At 71.8% G+C, this 16708-nt stretch overlaps 3 protein-coding genes across 3 annotated transcripts in view; 2 read left to right on the top strand and 1 right to left on the bottom strand.

The window, feature by feature from the left end:
• Positions 1–16708, top strand: part of LOC142074173 (uncharacterized) — a 227996-nt gene that overhangs the window by 52705 nt on the left and 158583 nt on the right. The window lies entirely within an intron of this gene.
• The window catches only part of LOC142074202 (uncharacterized), a 159063-nt gene that overhangs the window by 86661 nt on the left and 55694 nt on the right, over positions 1–16708 (bottom strand). The gene's annotated exons all lie outside the window — the stretch shown is intronic.
• Positions 4–16708, top strand: part of EHMT2 (euchromatic histone lysine methyltransferase 2) — a 19104-nt gene continuing 2399 nt past the window's right edge. Inside the window, exons 1-25 of the mRNA XM_075134558.1 lie at positions 4–31; positions 144–189; positions 297–497; positions 910–1190; positions 1301–1373; positions 1579–1664; positions 1757–1894; positions 2481–2612; positions 2690–2795; positions 3080–3184; positions 4011–4156; positions 4766–4909; positions 6643–6866; positions 7471–7656; positions 8845–8927; positions 9124–9230; positions 11020–11142; positions 11219–11320; positions 11401–11505; positions 12906–13060; positions 14031–14198; positions 15079–15223; positions 15646–15723; positions 16122–16237; positions 16601–16696. Of these exons, the coding sequence (XP_074990659.1) occupies positions 8–31; positions 144–189; positions 297–497; positions 910–1190; positions 1301–1373; positions 1579–1664; positions 1757–1894; positions 2481–2612; positions 2690–2795; positions 3080–3184; positions 4011–4156; positions 4766–4909; positions 6643–6866; positions 7471–7656; positions 8845–8927; positions 9124–9230; positions 11020–11142; positions 11219–11320; positions 11401–11505; positions 12906–13060; positions 14031–14198; positions 15079–15223; positions 15646–15723; positions 16122–16237; positions 16601–16696 (3170 nt within the window). The 5' untranslated portion in view covers positions 4–7. The remainder of the gene's footprint in view (positions 32–143; positions 190–296; positions 498–909; positions 1191–1300; positions 1374–1578; positions 1665–1756; positions 1895–2480; positions 2613–2689; positions 2796–3079; positions 3185–4010; positions 4157–4765; positions 4910–6642; positions 6867–7470; positions 7657–8844; positions 8928–9123; positions 9231–11019; positions 11143–11218; positions 11321–11400; positions 11506–12905; positions 13061–14030; positions 14199–15078; positions 15224–15645; positions 15724–16121; positions 16238–16600; positions 16697–16708) is intronic.

Raw genomic sequence — 16708 nt, 5'->3', positions numbered from 1 at the left:
GGCAGCGATGGAGGCGGCGGGAGGCGGCGAGGTCCGGGGGGCGCGGGGGGGGGCACGGCGAGAACGGGGCTGGGGGGGGGGGGCTGCAAGGGGGGGGCGTGGCGCCCGGGTCCTCCCACCCCTCACCCCGCTCTGCCCCACAGGACCCCCCCGGCGGGACCCTCGTGGTGGAGGCGGCGGGAGACCCCGGTAAGTGGGGGGGGGCCCCCCTTAACCCCCGCTTGACCCCCCCTTGACCGCCCCTGACCCCTCCTTTGACCCCCATTGACCCCCCCGACCCCCATCTCCCCCCCCAGGGCTCCCCCCCAGCAGCCCCGCCCCCCCGGACCCCCCCCTGAGCGGGGGGACCCCCCCCAGTGTGGGGGTCCCCCCCCCCGAGGAGGAGCACGGGGGGACCCCGGCGTCCGGCAGCGGCCGAGAGGGTGTGGGGGGCCCCCCCGAGGGGGAGGGGCCGCAGGGGGCCCCCCCGGCCGGCGCCAGCCCCAAGGGGCTGCCAGGTAATGGGGGGGGCTGCATTGGGGGGGGTCCCGGGGGGGCTGGGGGCGCTTTGGGGGGGACGGGGAGATGTTTGGGGGCTTATGGGGGCCCTCGGGGGGGCTTGGAGGCGTTTTGGGGGTTCGGGGAACGTTTGAGGGGTCTGGGGAATGGGGGCGTCTGGGAGGGGTTTTGGGGAGTTCAGGGAGATTTGGGGGGCTGGGGGGGTCTTTTAGGGGCTTACAGGGGGCTGGGAGGTGTAATGGGGGCTCACAAAGGCTTTTGGGGGGGTTATGGAAGACTTGGGGGGGCTGGGGGGTGTTTTGGGGGTGCAGGGCGGTTTGGGGGGGTTGGTGGGTCTGGAGTGGCTCAGGGGGTGTTGGGGTGTTATTTGGGGGGGGTCTCACAACCTTTGTCCCCTCCCCTTCCCCCCAGGCCACGCGACAAAGACGCTGCCGGGCTCCCCAGGGCGGGGGGCGGTTGGGGGGCCCCCCCTGGCTCCCCCAAGCCGGGCCAAGATGTCCCTGACGGGGGCGGGGAAGTCCCCCCCGGGGCAGAGCCTGGCCCTGCGGCTCCTCAGCCTCCCCGGGGGGCGGCCCCCCCCCGCCACCTCCCCCCCGGCCCCCCCCGAGCCCCCCCCGGCCCCCCCCGAGCCCCCCGCTCGCCCCAAGGTCCACCGGGCCCGCAAGACCATGGCCAAGCCCAGCAACGGACAGGTGGGTGCCCCCCCCCCCGACGCCTGGGTGCCCCCCCCCCCGACGCCTGGGTGCCCCCCCCGACGCCTGGGTGCCCCCCCCCGACGCCTGGGTGCCCCCCTGCCCCGCAGGTCCCCGAGAAGCGGGTGTCGGAGATGCTGCACTTCAGGGTGTCGGATGAGCTGCGCAGCATCGAGGAGCCCGGTGGGTCTGGGGGGGTCCTGGGGGGGTCCTGGGGGGCTAGGGGGGATCCTGGGAGGGGGCTGGGGGTCCCAGGAGCAGGAATGGGGGGTTTGAGGGGGCGTGGGGCAGGTTGGGGGGCACTGGGAGGGTCTGAGGGGGCAACTGAGTGGCTGGCGGGTGCCATGGGGTGACCCCTGGCCCCCCCCTCCCTGACTCCCCCCCCCAGAGCCCCCCAAACGCCCCAAACTGGACTATGGCCCCGAGGGGCTGCACAAGCGGCTGCAGAGACCCAGCCCCCGCGCCAGCACCGAGGTACGCCCGGGCGCCGGGGTCTCCCCTACCCCACCCCTCCCGGGTGCCGGGGTCCCCCTGAACTCCCCCCTGCGCCCCCCCCGCCCCCCCAGATCACGGTGACGGAGGAGATGGCCGCCCCCCCCCGCGGCGCCCGCCCCAGCGACGACTGGGACAGCGAAGGCGGCGGCGGCTTCTCCCTCTTCTACGACGGCTTCAGCGTGGATGGGCACGGGGACTCGGACAGCAAGGTGGGAGTGGGAGCACTGGGAGGGACTGGGGCGGGGACTGGGAGGCACTGGGGGTTACTGGAAGGGACTGGGGGGGGACTGGGAGGCGCTGGGGGGTCACTGGGAGGCACTGGGGGGTCACTGGGAGGCACTGGGGGGTCACTGGGAGGTGCTGGGGGGGATTGGGAAGAACTGGGGCATCACTGGGAAGGATTGAGGGGTCACTGGGATGGACTGGGAGGTTAGTGGGAAGGACTGGGGAGCTCTGGGGCAGGCCAGGGGGGACTTGGGGGGCGTTGGGACGCAATGGGTTAATGTCAAGAGCTTATGGGGAGATATTGGGGGGTACTGGGGGCTCACTGGTTGAGACTGGGAGGACTGGGAAGCACTGGAGAAGCAATGGCGCATATGGGGGAGTCATTGATGGGTACTGAGAGCGCACTGGTGGGCACCAGGGGTTACTGGGAGGCACTGCGGGGAACTGGGAAGCACTGGGGGGGCACCAGGGCAGCTCTGGGATCACTGCAAGGAGCTGGGGGGGGCACTGGGGGTTACTGGGAGGTACTGGGGGGGCTGCTGGACACCTGGGTTCACGCGGGGGGGGCAGTCGGAGGGCGAGGGGGCCGGTGAGGTGCTGAGCGAGGAGGAGGAGGAGGAAGAAGAGGAGGAAGACGAGGAGGAGGAGGAGGACGAGGAGGAAGAGGAGGAGGACGAGGAGTCGGGCAACGCCTCGGACCGGGTGAGGGGCGCCGGGGGCCGCGGGGGGGGGCTCGGGGGGGGGCTTGGGGGGGCCCTGACGGAGCCTCCCCCCCCCAGAGCGCGTCCAGCGCCCGGCGCAGGGCCCGGCGCCGCTGGAAGGAGAGTCCCTGGCTGAAACCCGCGCGGAAGCGCAAGCGGAAGGACCCGCGGGGCAAGGAGAGAGGTGGGGGGGGTTGGGGGGCGGGATTGGGGGGGGGAGCGGCTGGGGGGAGCCCGGAGGTTGGGGTAGTGGGGAAGGGGAGCCCCGAAACTGATATATTGGGGGGGGGAGCCCCAAAATGGGGGCCCTGGGGGGGGACCCCTGAAGTGGGGAGGGGGACCCAGGGTGTGATACCAGCCAAGGCGGGGGGGGGGGGGGGGCCTTGGAACGCACAAATGGGGTGGGGGGATCCTTGAAGGGGGGTGGGGGGGTGTGAGGCCCCGCCCTGACGCCCGCTCGCCCCCCAGGGGTGCCCGGGGCCCCCGCCGGGGCCCCCCCCAGCGAGTACACGGAGGTGCCCCTGGGCTGCCTGCAGCTGCCGGGGGGCGGAGCCCTCTCCCCGCAGCCCCCAGGTGAGGCCACGCCCCCTACAGACCACACCCCTTCTGGGTGTCAGGCCACGCCCACAGTGTGTGGCACCACCCCCTGGGCCCAGTCTCCTCCCTGGGGCTGGCAGCAGCTTGGCCACACCCCCTGCACGTGGTCACACTGCCCTCTATGTGGCCACACCCCCTAGTGATGCTAGACCACGCCCCTGTCCAATGGCCCCTCCCACACTGCATGTGCCTGCCACCTGCTGCATGTTCTATCCAGCCCTGCCCACCCCATTAGGCCACACCCACCGGTCCACCTGGCCCCGCCCACAAGCTCGGGAGCCCCACCCCCTGCAGCCCCATCCCCTTGGGTACCACATGGGGCCCCGCCCCCTCATGCCCTGCCTGCCTCTGAGGCCCCACCCCCTGCTCTCAGGTTCTGCCCCTGCTCTCTCCCACCTGAGGCCACACCCTGCAGGCTTCTGGCCCCGCCCCCAGATGCAGGTGTCCCACCCCTGGTGCTTGTGGCCCCGCCCCTAGCTCGAGGCTCCACCCCCAGAGGCAAGCCTATGCTGGTCTATGGTTCCCTGTGGCCCTGCCTCCTCATCCTAGACACGCCCCCATCCCTGAGGCCCCGCCCCCTGGGACCAGCCCTGCCCCGGTGCAGTCCCTTCCCAGCCCATGCTCTCCCTCGCGGCCCCGCCCCCTGGTCAAAGACCACGCCCCCATCCCTGAGGCCCCGCCCCTGGGACCAGCCCTGCCCCTGTGCAGTCCCTTCCCAGCCCATGCTCTCCCCTCGCGGCCCCGCCCCCCGGCCCCGCCCCCTGGCCCCAGGCCCCGCCCCCCCGCTGAGCGCCCCCTGCAGGGCCGGCGGGGGCGCTGGGGGGGCTGGAGGCGGAGCGCTTCGAGGAGCTGCCCCTCTGCTCCTGCCGCATGGAGGCCCCCAAGGTGGAGCGGGGCGGCGAGGGGGCGCGGGGGCTCTGCATGGCCACCGAGAGCGTCGACGGGCAGGTGGGGGACCCCGGGAGTGGGGGGGGGGGGGGGGGCAGAGGTTTTGGGGGACCCTGGGGGCAGGGGGAGGTGGGGGCTGCGGGGGGAGCCAGGGGTTTCGGGGGACCCTGGCATCTGGGGGAACCCAGGGGTGGGGGGGGAGCCCAGGGGTTTTGGGGGACCCCAGGGTCTAGAGAAGGGCTGGGGGAGGGGACCCTGGCATTTGGGGGGACCCTGGGGGCAGGGGGAGGTGGGGGCTGCGGGGGGACCCAGAGGTTTTGGGGGACCCCAGGGTCTAGGGAAGGCGGAGGGCTGGGGGGGACCCTGGGGTTTTGGGGGACCCCGGTGGCTTGGGGGGCTGTGGGGGCACCCAGGCATTTAGGGGGTACCCATGGGTTTGGGGGGACCCAGGCATCAGGGTGGGGGCTGAGGGGGAACCCCAAAATCCAGAGCGAGTGGGGACTACGGGGGGGGGGTGACCCAAACTGGGGAACATCGAAGTGTTGCGGGGGGGGGAGACCCAGGGGCCCAGCAGGAGCGGGGCTCCGGGAAACGGGGGTCCCTGGGTGGGATGGGGGCGGCACCCCCCCCCCGGCGCTGACACCCCCCCCCCCCCGCTGCCCCCCCCAGCTGAGCGGCTGCGGCAGCAGCATCCTGAAGCGGGAGACGATGCGGCCGTCCAGCCGCGTGCCCCTGATGGTGCTGTGCGAGAGCCACCGCGCCCGCATGGTCAAGCACCACTGCTGCCCCGGCTGCGGCTACTTCTGCACCGCCGTGAGTGGGGGGGGCCCGGGGGGGGGCCCCGGGGGGGGCCCCGGGGCGGGGGGGGTCACACAGCCCCTGGGGGGGCACAGGGACACCCCCCCAGGCACCGCTGCTGCCCGCCCAGGGGACGTTCCTAGAGTCCACCCTGACGTGCGGATCGGGGCTGGGATCCCCAGGACCCCCCCCAAAACCCTTTGTGACCCCTTGGGGACCCCCAGACCCCCCCCCCAGAACCTCTTGCAGCCCCCTTGGGGACCCCTGGCCCCCCCCCCAGCCCCTTGGGGACCCCCTGACACCCTCTGCCCCCCAGGGGACCTTTCTGGAGTGCCACCCCGATGTGCAGATGGGGGCTGGGACCCCCAGCCCCCCCCCAGAACCCCTTGTGGCCCCTTTGGGGACCCCCGGGCCCCCTTAGGGACCCCCAGGACCGCCCCAGAACCCCTTGCAGCCCCTTGGGGACCCCCAGGACCCCCCCCAGAACCCCTTGTGGCCCCTTTGGGGACCCCCAGGCCCCCTTAGGACCCCCAGGACCGCCCCAGAACCCCTTGCAGCCCCTTGGGGACCCCCAGGCCCCCCCCCTAGGACCCTTTGCAGCCCCTTGGGGACCCCCAGGACCCCCCCAGAACCCCTTGGGGACCCCCAGGCCCCCCCCCCAGAACCCCTTGCAGCCCCTTGGGGACCCCCAGGACCCCTCCAGAACCCTTTGGGGACCCCAGGCCCCCCCCCAGAACCCCTTGTGGCCCCTTTGGGGAACCCCAGGCCCCCTTAGGGACCCCCAGGACCGCCCCAGAACCCCTTGTGGCCCCTTGGGGACCCCCAGGCCCCCCCCCAGAACCCCTTGTGGCCCCTTTGGGGACCCCCAGGCCCCCTTAGGACCCCCAGGACCGCCCCAGAACCCCTTGCAGCCCCTTGGGGACCCCCAGGCCCCCCCCCTAGGACCCTTTGCAGCCCCTTGGGGACCCCCAGGACCCCCCCAGAACCCCTTGGGGACCCCCAGGCCCCCCCCCCAGAACCCCTTGCAGCCCCTTGGGGACCCCCAGGACCCCCCCCAGAACCCCTTGCAGCCCTTTGGGGACCCCCAGCCCCCCCCCCCAGAACCCCTTGCAGCCCCTTGGGGACCCCCAGGACCCCTCCTAGAACCCTTTGGGGACCCCAGGCCCCCCCCCAGAACCCCTTGCAGCCCCGTGGGGACCCCCAGGCCCCCCCAGGACCCCTTGCGGCCCCTTGGGGACCCCCAGGACCCCTCCTAGAACCCTTTGGGGACCCCAGGCCCCCCCCCAGAACGCCTTGCAGCCCCTTGGGGACCCCCAGGACCCCCCCCAGCACCCCTTGCGGCCCCTTGGGGACCCCCAGGACCCCTTGCAGCCCCTTGGGGATCCCCAGGACCCCCTCAGAACCCCTTGGGGACCCCCAGGCCCCCCCCTAGGACCCCTTGCGGCCCCTTGGGGACCCCCCGGCCCCCCCCAGGACCCCTTGCAGCCCCTTGGGGACCCCCAGGCCCCCCCCAGGAGCCCTTGGGGACCCCCAGGCCCCCCCCCAGAACCCCTTGCAGCCCCTTGGGGACCCCCAGGACCCCTCCAGAACCTTTGGGGACCCCAGGCCCCCCCCCAGAACCCCTTGCAGCCCCTTGGGGACCCCCAGGCCCCCCCCAGAACACCTTGGGGACCCCCAGGCCCCCCCCCAGGACCCCTTGCAGCCCCTTGGGGACCCCCAGGCCCCCCCCTGACCCCCGTGCCCCCCAGGGGACCTTCCTGGAGTGCCACCCCGACGTGCGGATCGGGCACCGCTTCCACCGGGGCTGCGTCTCGCAGCTCAACGGGATGATCTTCTGCCCCCACTGCGGGGAGGACGCCTCCGAGGCGCAGGAGGTGACGCTGCCCCGCGCCGAGGGGGCCCCCCCGGCCCCCGCCCCCCCCGAGCCCCGCCGCCGCGCCCCCGCCCCCCGCCCGGACGCCCCCACCCCCAGGTACGGGCGGGGAGGGGGGTTTGGGGGGGGCTTTGGGGGGGGCTAGGGGCATCTGGGAGGGGCACACGGGTTTAGGGGGGGCGAGGGGCATCTGGGGGTGGGCTGGGGGGACATAGGGGTTTGGGGGTGTCTGGTACACAGGGTTTGGGGGGGCTTTGGGGGGGGCGAGGGGCATCTGGGGGTGGGCTGGGGGGGACATAGGAGTTTGGGGGTGTCTGAGAGGGTACATGGGGGTTTGGGGGTGTCTGGTACACAGGGTTTGGGGGGGCTTTGGGGGGCTTAGGGGCATCTGGGGGGGCTGGGAGGGGTACACGGGGGTTTGGGGGGGCTTTGGGGGGTTAAGGGTCATCCGAGAGTGGTGTGGGGGGGGACATGGGGCTGGGGGTATTTGGGGGGTGCACGGGGTTTTAGAGGGGTCCTGGGGAGTTTCTGGGGGTACGCAGGGGGCTGGGGGGGCTTGGGGGGGCTTAGAGGGGTCTGGGGGGCTGTGTAGGGGTCGGGGGGTGCTCAGGGGGCGTTCGGGGCTGGGGGGGTTATGGGGTTGGCGTGGATGTTTGGGGGGGGTCCTGGGGGGGTCCCGCCCCCCCTGACCTCCCGCCCCCAGCGCACGGATGCGGGGGCAGGGCGAGGGCCGGGCGCCCCCCCCGGACCCCCGGGCCGAGCCCATCGACAGCTCGGGGGGGCCGGCGCTGGCCCTGCCCTCGGGGGGGGCCCTCTCGGCCCGGGGGCTGGCGCCGGGGCCCGCGCGCGACCTCCTGGAGAAGGCGCTGGTGGGGCAGGAGGCCGAGAGGTGGGTGCCCCCGGACCCCCAAACTGCCTGTGCCCCCGGACCCCCAAACTGCCTGTGCCCCCCCCGGGACCCCCAAACTGCCTGAGCCCCCCCGCGGGACCCCCAAACTGCCTGCGCCCCCCCCCCCCGGGACCCCCAAACTGCCTGAGCCCCCCCGCGGGACCCCCAAACTGCCTGCGCCCCCCCCCCCCGGACCCCCAAACTGCCTGAGCCCCCCCCGGGACCCCCAAACTGCCTGAGCCCCCCCGCGGGACCCCCAAACTGCCTGCGCCCCCCCCCCCCGGGACCCCCAAACTGCCTGAGCCCCCCCCGGGACCCCCAAACTGCCTGCGCCCCCGGACCCCCAAACTGCCTGCCCCCCCCCCGGGACCCCCAAACTGCCTGAGCCCCCCGGGACCCCCAAACTGCCTGTGCCCCCCCCGGGACCCCCAAACTGCCTGCGCCCCCCCGCGGGACCCCCAAACTGCCTGAGCCCCCCCACGGGACCCCCAAACTGCCTGTGCCCCCCCCCAGACCCCCAAACTGCCTGCGCCCCCGGACCCCCAAACTGCCTGAGCCCCCCTGGGACCCCCAAACTGCCTGCGCCCCCCGGGACCCCCAAACTGCCTGTGCCCCCCCCGGGACCCCCAAACTGCCTGCGCCCCCTCCCCCCAAGCTCCCCCTATACGGGGTCTCCCAACCTCTTAGTGCCCTCATATGGGGTCCGCCCATGCTCCCAGTATCCCCAGTATAGGACCCGCCAGTGCCCACAGTGTCCTTGTACGTGGTCCCCTTAGCTCCCCAGTGGTCCCAGTACCCCCAGTATGGGGTCCCCCAGCCTCCCAGTGCTCCCAGTGCCCCCAGTATGGGGTCCCCCAGTCTCCCAGTGCTTCCAGTATGGGGTCCGCCAGCTTCCAAGTGCTCCCAGTCCCCCCAGTATGGGGTCCCCCAGTCTCCCAGTGCTTCCAGTATGGGGTCCGCCAGCCTCCAAGTGCTCCCAGTACCCCCAGTATGGGGTCCCCCAGTGTCCCAGTGCTTCCAGTATGGGGTCCGCCAGCCTCCAAGTGCTCCCAGTCCCCCCAGTGTGGGGTCCTCCAGCCTCCCAGTGCTCCCAGTACCCCCAGTATGGGGTCCCCCAGTCTCCCAGTGCTTCCAGTGTGGGGTCCCCCAGCCTCCCAGTGCTCCCAGTACCCCCAGTTCCCCCCGCAGGCGGAAGAAGCTGCGCTTCCACCCGCGGCAGCTCTACGTCTCGGTCAAGCAGGGGGAGCTGCAAAAAGTCGTCCTGATGCTGCGTGAGTGGGGGGCCGGGGGGGCCGGGGGGGGCCCTGGAGCCCCCCAAGTGTCCCTCAGGGCCTGGGGGTGCCTGCAGGGCCCCGGGAGGACTTTGGGGTGTCCTTGGGGGCGTTGGGCTGTGCCAGCGCCCCCGGGGGGCCCCCACCCCTCCTGGGGGGTCCTCACCCCCCCGACCGCCCCCCCTTGCCCCCCCAGTGGACAACCTGGACCCCAACTTCCAGAGCGACGCCCAGAGCAAGCGCACCCCCCTGCACGCGGCGGCGCAGAAGGGGTACCTCGAAATCTGCCACCTCCTGCTGCAGGTGGGGGGGGGTCCTGGGGGGGTACCTCGAAATCTGCCACCTCCTGCTGCAGGTGGGGGGGGTCCTGGGGGGGTACCTCGAAATCTGCCACCTCCTGCTGCAGGTGGGGGGGGTCCTGGGGGGGTACCTCGAAATCTGCCACCTCCTGCTGCAGGTGGGGGGGGTCCTGGGGGGGTACCTCGAAATCTGCCACCTCCTGCTGCAGGTGGGGGGGGTCCTGGGGGGGTACCTCGAAATCTGCCACCTCCTGCTGCAGGTGGGGGGGGTCCTGGGGGGGTACCTCGAAATCTGCCACCTCCTGCTGCAGGTGGGGGGGGTCCTGGGGGGGTACCTCGAAATCTGCCACCTCCTGCTGCAGGTGGGGGGGGTCCTGGGGGGGGTACCTCGAAATCTGCCACCTCCTGCTGCAGGTGGGGGGGGTCCTGGGGGGGTACCTCGAGATCTGCCACCTCCTGCTGCAGGTGGGGGGGGTCCTGGGGGGGTACCTCGAAATCTGCCACCTCCTGCTGCAGGTGGGGGGGGTCCTGGGGGGGTACCTCGAAATCTGCCACCTCCTGCTGCAGGTGGGGGGGGTCCTGGGGGGGTACCTCGAAATCTGCCACCTCCTGCTGCAGGTGGGGGGGGTCCTGGGGGGGTACCTCGAAATCTGCCACCTCCTGCTGCAGGTGGGGGGGGTCCTGGGGGGGTACCTCGAAATCTGCCACCTCCTGCTGCAGGTGGGGGGGGTCCTGGGGGGGTACCTCGAAATCTGCCACCTCCTGCTGCAGGTGGGGGGGGGTCCTGGGGGGGTACCTCGAAATCTGCCACCTCCTGCTGCAGGTGGGGGGGGTCCTGGGGGCGTACCTCGAAATCTGCCACCTCCTGCTGCAGGTGGGGGGGGTCCTGGGGGGGTACCTCGAAATCTGCCACCTCCTGCTGCAGGTGGGGGGGGTCCTGGGGGGGTACCTCGAAATCTGCCACCTCCTGCTGCAGGTGGGGGGGGGTCCTGGGGGGGTACCTCGAAATCTGCCACCTCCTGCTGCAGGTGGGGGGGGTCCTGGGGGGGTACCTCGAAATCTGCCACCTCCTGCTGCAGGTGGGGGGGGTCCTGGGGGGGTACCTCGAAATCTGCCACCTCCTGCTGCAGGTGGGGGGGGGTCCTGGGGGGGTACCTCGAAATCTGCCACCTCCTGCTGCAGGTGGGGGGGGTCCTGGGGGGGGTACCTCGAAATCTGCCACCTCCTGCTGCAGGTGGGGGGGGGGTCCTGGGGGGGTACCTCGAAATCTGCCACCTCCTGCTGCAGGTGGGGGGGGGTCCTGGGGGGGTACCTCGAAATCTGCCACCTCCTGCTGCAGGTGGGGGGGGGTCCTGGGGGGGTACCTCGAAATCTGCCACCTCCTGCTGCAGGTGGGGGGTCCCTGGGGATCAGGGATGTCCTGGGGGGTTCCAGGGTACCCCAGGGGAATTCTGGGGTGCTGGGGGGGGGGGCTTTGGAGATTCCTGGGGGTCTTTGGGGTGCTGGGGGGGCTCTGGGATGTCCTGGGGGGGCTCTGGGGGTCCTGTAGGATTTCTTAGAGCTCCACCACCTCCTGGTACAGGCAGGGGGGTCTGGGGGGGGTCCCTGGGGCTCGGGGGGGGTCCTTGGGGGGTCCTTGGGACTCTGTAGGGGTCCCTGATGGTGCTGGGGGTCCAGGAGGTTCCCTGGGGGTCCCTGTGGCTCCTTGGGGGTCCAGGAGGCTCCCTGGGGGTCCCTGTGGCTCCCTGGGGGTCTGGGGGGGGTCCCTGATGTCCCCCCCGCCCCCCCCCAAGGCGGGCGCCAACATCAACGCGACGGACAAGCTGCGCCGGACGCCGCTGATGGAGGCGGTGGCCAACAACCACGTGGAGGCGGCGCGGTACATGGTGCGGCGGGGCGGCTGCGTCTACAGCAAGGTGGGCGATGACGTCGCAGCCCTCCCCGCCGACGTCATCGCCGCCCGTTGCTGACGTCATCGCTGCCCCCCCCCAGGAGGAAGACGGTTCCACCTGCCTCCACCACGCCGCCAAGAACGGCAACCTGGAGATGGTGGACCTGCTGCTCTCCACCGGGCAGGTGGACGTCAACGCCCAGGTGGGAGCCGGGGGGGCCGCGGGGGGACCCCGGCATCCGGGTGACGCTGACACCCCCCCCCCCCGCACCCCCCTCCCCAGGACAACGGGGGGTGGACCCCCATCATCTGGGCGGCCGAGCACAAGCACATCGAGGTGATTCGCCGGCTGCTGACGCGCGGCGCCGACGTCACCCTCACCGACAACGTGAGTGTCCCCCCTACAGCGCGGCGGTTTGGGGACCCCCGGACCCCCTGAAGGCGGTCGCGAGGCCCCCTGGATGCTTTTGAGGCCCCCCTGGGCTGTTTCAAGACCCTCTGGCCCCCACAAAGGGCAGTTTCGGGGTCCCCCAGGGCAGTTTCAAGGACCCCCAGGCAGTTTCAAGGACCCCCAGGTGCTTTTGAGGCCCCCCCAGGGCTCTTTCAAGGTCCCTGTCCCCACAAAGGGCAGTTTCGGGGTCCCCCAGGGCAGTTTCAAAGCCTGCCGCCCCCAAAGTCCCTGCTAACGGCACTTTTGGGGTCCCCCTGGGGCAGTTTCGAGGCCTCCTCGTCTTTTCTGGGGCGGTTTCAAGACCCCCCACATTCTCTTTGGGGCAGTTTCAAGCTCCCCCCATTCCTTCCAGGGACGGTTTCAAGGCCCCCCCCCCCGGGCTAATTCCCCCCTCCTGGGGCAGTTTCAGGGACCTGCAGGCGGGTTTTTGCCCCTGGGGGGTGGGTTTTGCCCCCCAGGAGGTGGCTTCTCCCCCCCAGGAGGGGGGTTTCGTCCCCGGCGGGTGGGGTTTTGCCCCCCCGGCGATGGGTTTTGCCCCCCAGGAGGTGGGTTTCATCCTTGGGGGGTGGGTTTTCCCCCCCCGGCGATGGGTTTCCCCCCCCAGGAGGTGGGTTTTGCCCCCCCCGGCGATGGGTTGCCCCCCCCGGCGATGGGTTTCCCCCCCAGGAGGTGGGTTTTGCCCCCCCGGCGATGGGTTTCCCCCCCGGCGATGGGTTTCCCCCCCCAGGAGGTGGGTTTGCCCCCCCCAGCGATGGGTTTCCCCCCCTGGCAATGGGTTTCCCCCCCCAGGAGGTGGGTTTTGCCCCCCAGGAGGTGGGTTTGCCCCCCCCGGCGATGGGTTTTGCCCCCCAGGAGGTGGGTTTGCCCCCCCCGGCGATGGGTTTCCCCCCCCGGCAATGGGTTTCCCCCCCAGGAGGTGGGTTTGCCCCCCCCGGCGATGGGTTTTGCCCCCCAGGAGGTGGGTTTGCCCCCCCCGGCGATGGGTTTCCCCCCCCGGCAATGGGTTTCCCCCCCAGGAGGTGGGTTTTGCCCCCCCCGGCGATGGGTTTCCCCCCCAGGAGGTGGGTTTGCCCCCCCCGGCGATGGGTTTCCCCCCCCAGGAGGTGGGTTTCCCCCCCCAGGAGGTGGGTTTGCCCCCCCCGGCGATGGGTTTCCCCCCCCGGCAATGGGTTTCCCCCCCAGGAGGTGGGTTTGCCCCCCCCAGAGATGGGTTTTGCCCCCCAGGAGGTGGGTTTGCCCCCCCCGGCGATGGGTTTCGCCCCAGGGGGTGTTTTTTGCCCCGGGGGGGGGCAGTTTTCGGCCGGGGGGGCGGTTGCTGACGGGGGTGCCCCGGGCAGGAGGAGAACATCTGCCTGCACTGGGCCTCCTTCACGGGCAGCGCCGAGATCGCCGAGGTGCTGCTGAACGCCCAGTGCGACCTCCACGCCGTCAACTTCCACGGGGACACCCCCCTCCACATCGCCGCCCGCGAGAGCTACCACGACTGCGTCATGTAGGGGGGCTGGGGGGCACCCGGGCGCCTGGGGCTGGGGGGGCTGGGGGGGGGCTGGGGGGCACCCAGACGTCTGGGTCTATGGGGGAGCAGGGAGCTATGGGGGGGTCAGGGGGGCTCTGGAGGGGCAGCAGGGGGTCTATGGGGGGCGGGGGGAGCCAGACACCTGGGTCCATGGGGGGGTCAGGGGGTCCATGGGGGGGTCAGGGGCTCTATGGGGGGATCAGGGGCTCCATGGGGGGGTCAGGGGCTCTATGGGGGCACAGGGGGGTCCATGGGGGGGTCAGGGGCTCTATGGGGGGTCAGGGGGTCCATGGGGGGGTCAGGGGCTCTATGGGGGGCACAGGGGGGTCCATGGGGGGGTCAGGGGCTCTATGGGGGATCAGGGGCTCCATGGGGGGGTCAAGGGCTCTATGGGGGCACAGGGGGGTCCATGGGGGGGTCACGGGCTCTATGGGGGCACAGGGGGGTCCATGGGGGGGTCAGGGGCTCTATGGGGGGTCAGGGGGTCCATGGGGGGGTCAGGGGCTCTATGGGGGGTCAGGGGGTCCATGGGGGGTCAGGGGCTCCATTGGGGGGTCAGGGGCTCCATGGGGGGGTCAGGGGCTCCATTGGGGGGTCAGGGGGTCCATGGGGGCACAGGGAGTCCATGGCGGGGGGGTCAGGGGGGCTCTGGGGGGCAGCAGGGGGTCTATGGGGGTGGGGGGAGCCAGACACCTGGGTCCGTGGGGGAGTCAGGGGCTCCATGGGGGGTCAGGGGCTCTATGGGGGGTCAGGGGCTCTATGGGGGCACGGGGGGGTCAGGGGGGCTCTGGGGGGGCAGCAGGGGGTCTGTGGGGGCGGGGAGCACCTGGATGCTGATCTGCGGGGGGGAGATGCCCGGACGCCTGGGTCCCCTGGGGTGGGGGACGCCTGGGTCCCCGTGCCGTGGGGGGCTCGGGGGGGGGTGACCCGTCACCCGGTGCCGCAGCCTGTTCCTGTCGCGGGGGGCCGACCCCGAGGTGCGGAACAAGGAGGGGGACTCGCCGCTGGACCTGACGCTGGAGCACTCGGAGGTGTGGGTGGCCCTGCAGCTCAACCGCAAGCTGCGGCAGGGGGCCGCGGGGCGCCCCCTCCACACCGAGCGCATCATCAGCCGGTAACGGGGGGCCCGGGCGCTGCCGGGGGGCCTGGGGGGCTCCCCAGCCCGTCGTCAGCTGAGATGGGGGTCCTGGGGGGAGGTCGGGGGGATTTGGGGGGAGGTCGGGGGGATTTGGGGGGGGGTCAGGGGGGTTTTGGGGGGTCTCAGTGCACATCAAGTGCGTCACCAGCTGGTACGGGGGTCTGGGGGGGGGGTTTGGGGGGTGCTTAGGGGCTCCTGGGGCACCCAGTGCCCACTGAGCCCATCATCAGCTGAGATGGGGGGTCCTGGGGAGAGGTCGGAGGGTTTTGGGGGGAGGTCGGGGGTTTTGGGGGGTCTCACTGCACAGCGAGTGCATCACCAGCTGGTACAGGGGGTCTGGGGGTGGGTTGGGGGGTGCTTAGGGGTGTCCTGGGGCACCCAGTGCACACTGAGCCCATCATCAGCTGAGATGAGGAGTCCTGGGGAAGGGTCGGGGGGTTTTGGGGGGGTCTCACTGCACATCAAGTGCGTCACCAGCTGGTACGGGGGGTCTGGGGGGGGGTTTGGGGGTGCTTAGGGGGGTCCTGGGGCACCCAGCGCACACCCAGCCCGTCGTCAGCTGAGATGGGGGGTCCTGGGGGGAGGTCGGGGGGTTTTGGGGGGCTCTCGGGACTTGGTGCAGCTCGTGCTACACATCGAGTGTGTCACCAGCTGGTTTGGGGGTCTTGGGGGGTTTTGGGGGTCCCGGGGGGTGCTCGGGGGGTCCCACTGCGCACCGAGCACATCACCACGCGCAGGGGGTCCTGCAGGGATTTGGGGGCTTCCTGGCAGGGTTTGGGGTTGCCGGGGTGGGCTTGGGGGGTGCTGGGGAGTTCTGGGGTGCCCCCCAGCCCCCCCCATTTCCCCCCCCCCCCAGGGACGTGGCGCGGGGCTACGAGAACGTGCCCATCCCCTGCGTCAACGGGGTGGACGAGGAGCCGTGTCCCGACGACTACAAGTACATCGCCGAGAACTGCGAGACCTCCACCATGAACATCGACCACAACATCACCCACCTCCAGGTGGGGTCCGGGGGGCCGGGGGGGTCCTGGGGGGTCCCGGGGGGGCGCGACCACCGCTCGGGGCAGGGGATGCTGCTTTCGGGGGGTGGGGAAGGGCTGTTGGGGTGGAAAAGGGAGGGTTTGGGGGGCAAAGGTGCTGCTGGGGGGGGGGGTCACGGCACCTTGGGGGGCGGCGGAGGGGGGGAGAGCCGCTGCTTTTGGGGTGAAAATGCTGCTTTTGGGGTGCAAACCTGTTTTTGGGGTGCAAACTCTCTGCTTTGGGGGCACAGAAGCATTTCGGGGTGCGAAACAGCTTTAGAGGGGGGGCACGCCTCCTGCTTGGGGGTGGAACCCCACGCCGGGGGGTCTGCGGGGGTGTGGGGGGGTACAAGATGGCTGCCGGGGGTTTTGGGGTGCCCCTGACCCCCCCGTCCCCCCCCCAGCACTGCACGTGCCAGGACGACTGCTCCTCCAGCAACTGCCTCTGCGGGCAGCTCAGCATCCGCTGCTGGTACGATAAGGTGAGGGGGGCCCCCCGAAACCCCCGCCGGGGCCCCCCGAAACCCCCACCGCGTGCAGGGGGGAGCCCTGAAACCGCCACTGCCGCTTGGGGGGCTCCCTGAAACCGCTATTGCATCGCGGGAGCCTCTTGGAGCTGCCGTTGTGTTTTGGGGACCCCCCTTGCAACCCCTGTAGCTTTTTGGGAGCTCCTTGAAACCACCCCTGGGTCCTGGGGGGCCTTAAAACCACCATTGCACCCAGGGGGCCCTTGAAACCGCCTCTGTGTCCCGAGGGGGACCTTTAAAACCGCCATTGCACCCCGCGGAGCCCCTCGAAACTGCTGCGGTGACCCCGGAGGCTCCGTCTGGGGTCCCTCCCATTGCGGGGGGCCCCGGTGACCCCCCCCGTGCCCCCCCAGGACGGGCGGCTGCTGCAGGAGTTCAACAAGATCGAGCCCCCCCTGATCTTCGAGTGCAACCAGGCCTGCACGTGCTGGCGCAGCTGCAAGAACCGCGTGGTGCAGAGCGGCATCAAGTGCGCCCCGAAACCCTGCGCCCCAAAACCCCCCCAAAACCCTGCGCCCCCAAACCCCCCAAAACCCTGCACCCCCACCCCCCCCGAGCCCCAAAACCCCCCTATCTGTGTCCGACCCCCCCGTCTTTGCCCAAACTCCCTCCGTGCGCAAAACCTGCACCCCAAAACGTGGCTGCACCCCAAAACGTGGCTGCACCCCAAAAAATCCTTCCTGACCCCAAAACCCCTCTCCTCAGCCCCAAACCCCCTTGTTCTCCCCCCAAACCCCCCATCTGTGCCCCAAACCCCCTCCTTTACACCCCAAAAACCTCCCGACTGCCCAAAAACCTTTGGGGCCCCCCCCAACCACTGCCCCCCCCCCAGGGTCCGGCTCCAGCTCTACCGGACGGCGAAGATGGGGTGGGGGGTGCGGGCGCTGCAGGCGATCCCCCCCGCACCTTCATCTGCGAGTGAGGGGGGGCCCCAAAAAGG

This window comes from Calonectris borealis, chromosome 33 (assembly GCF_964195595.1).
Source record: "Calonectris borealis chromosome 33, bCalBor7.hap1.2, whole genome shotgun sequence".
Taxonomy (NCBI): domain Eukaryota; kingdom Metazoa; phylum Chordata; class Aves; order Procellariiformes; family Procellariidae; genus Calonectris; species Calonectris borealis.
The sequence above is the reverse complement of the archived record's forward strand: the minus strand, read 5'-3'. Positions and strand labels throughout refer to the sequence as shown.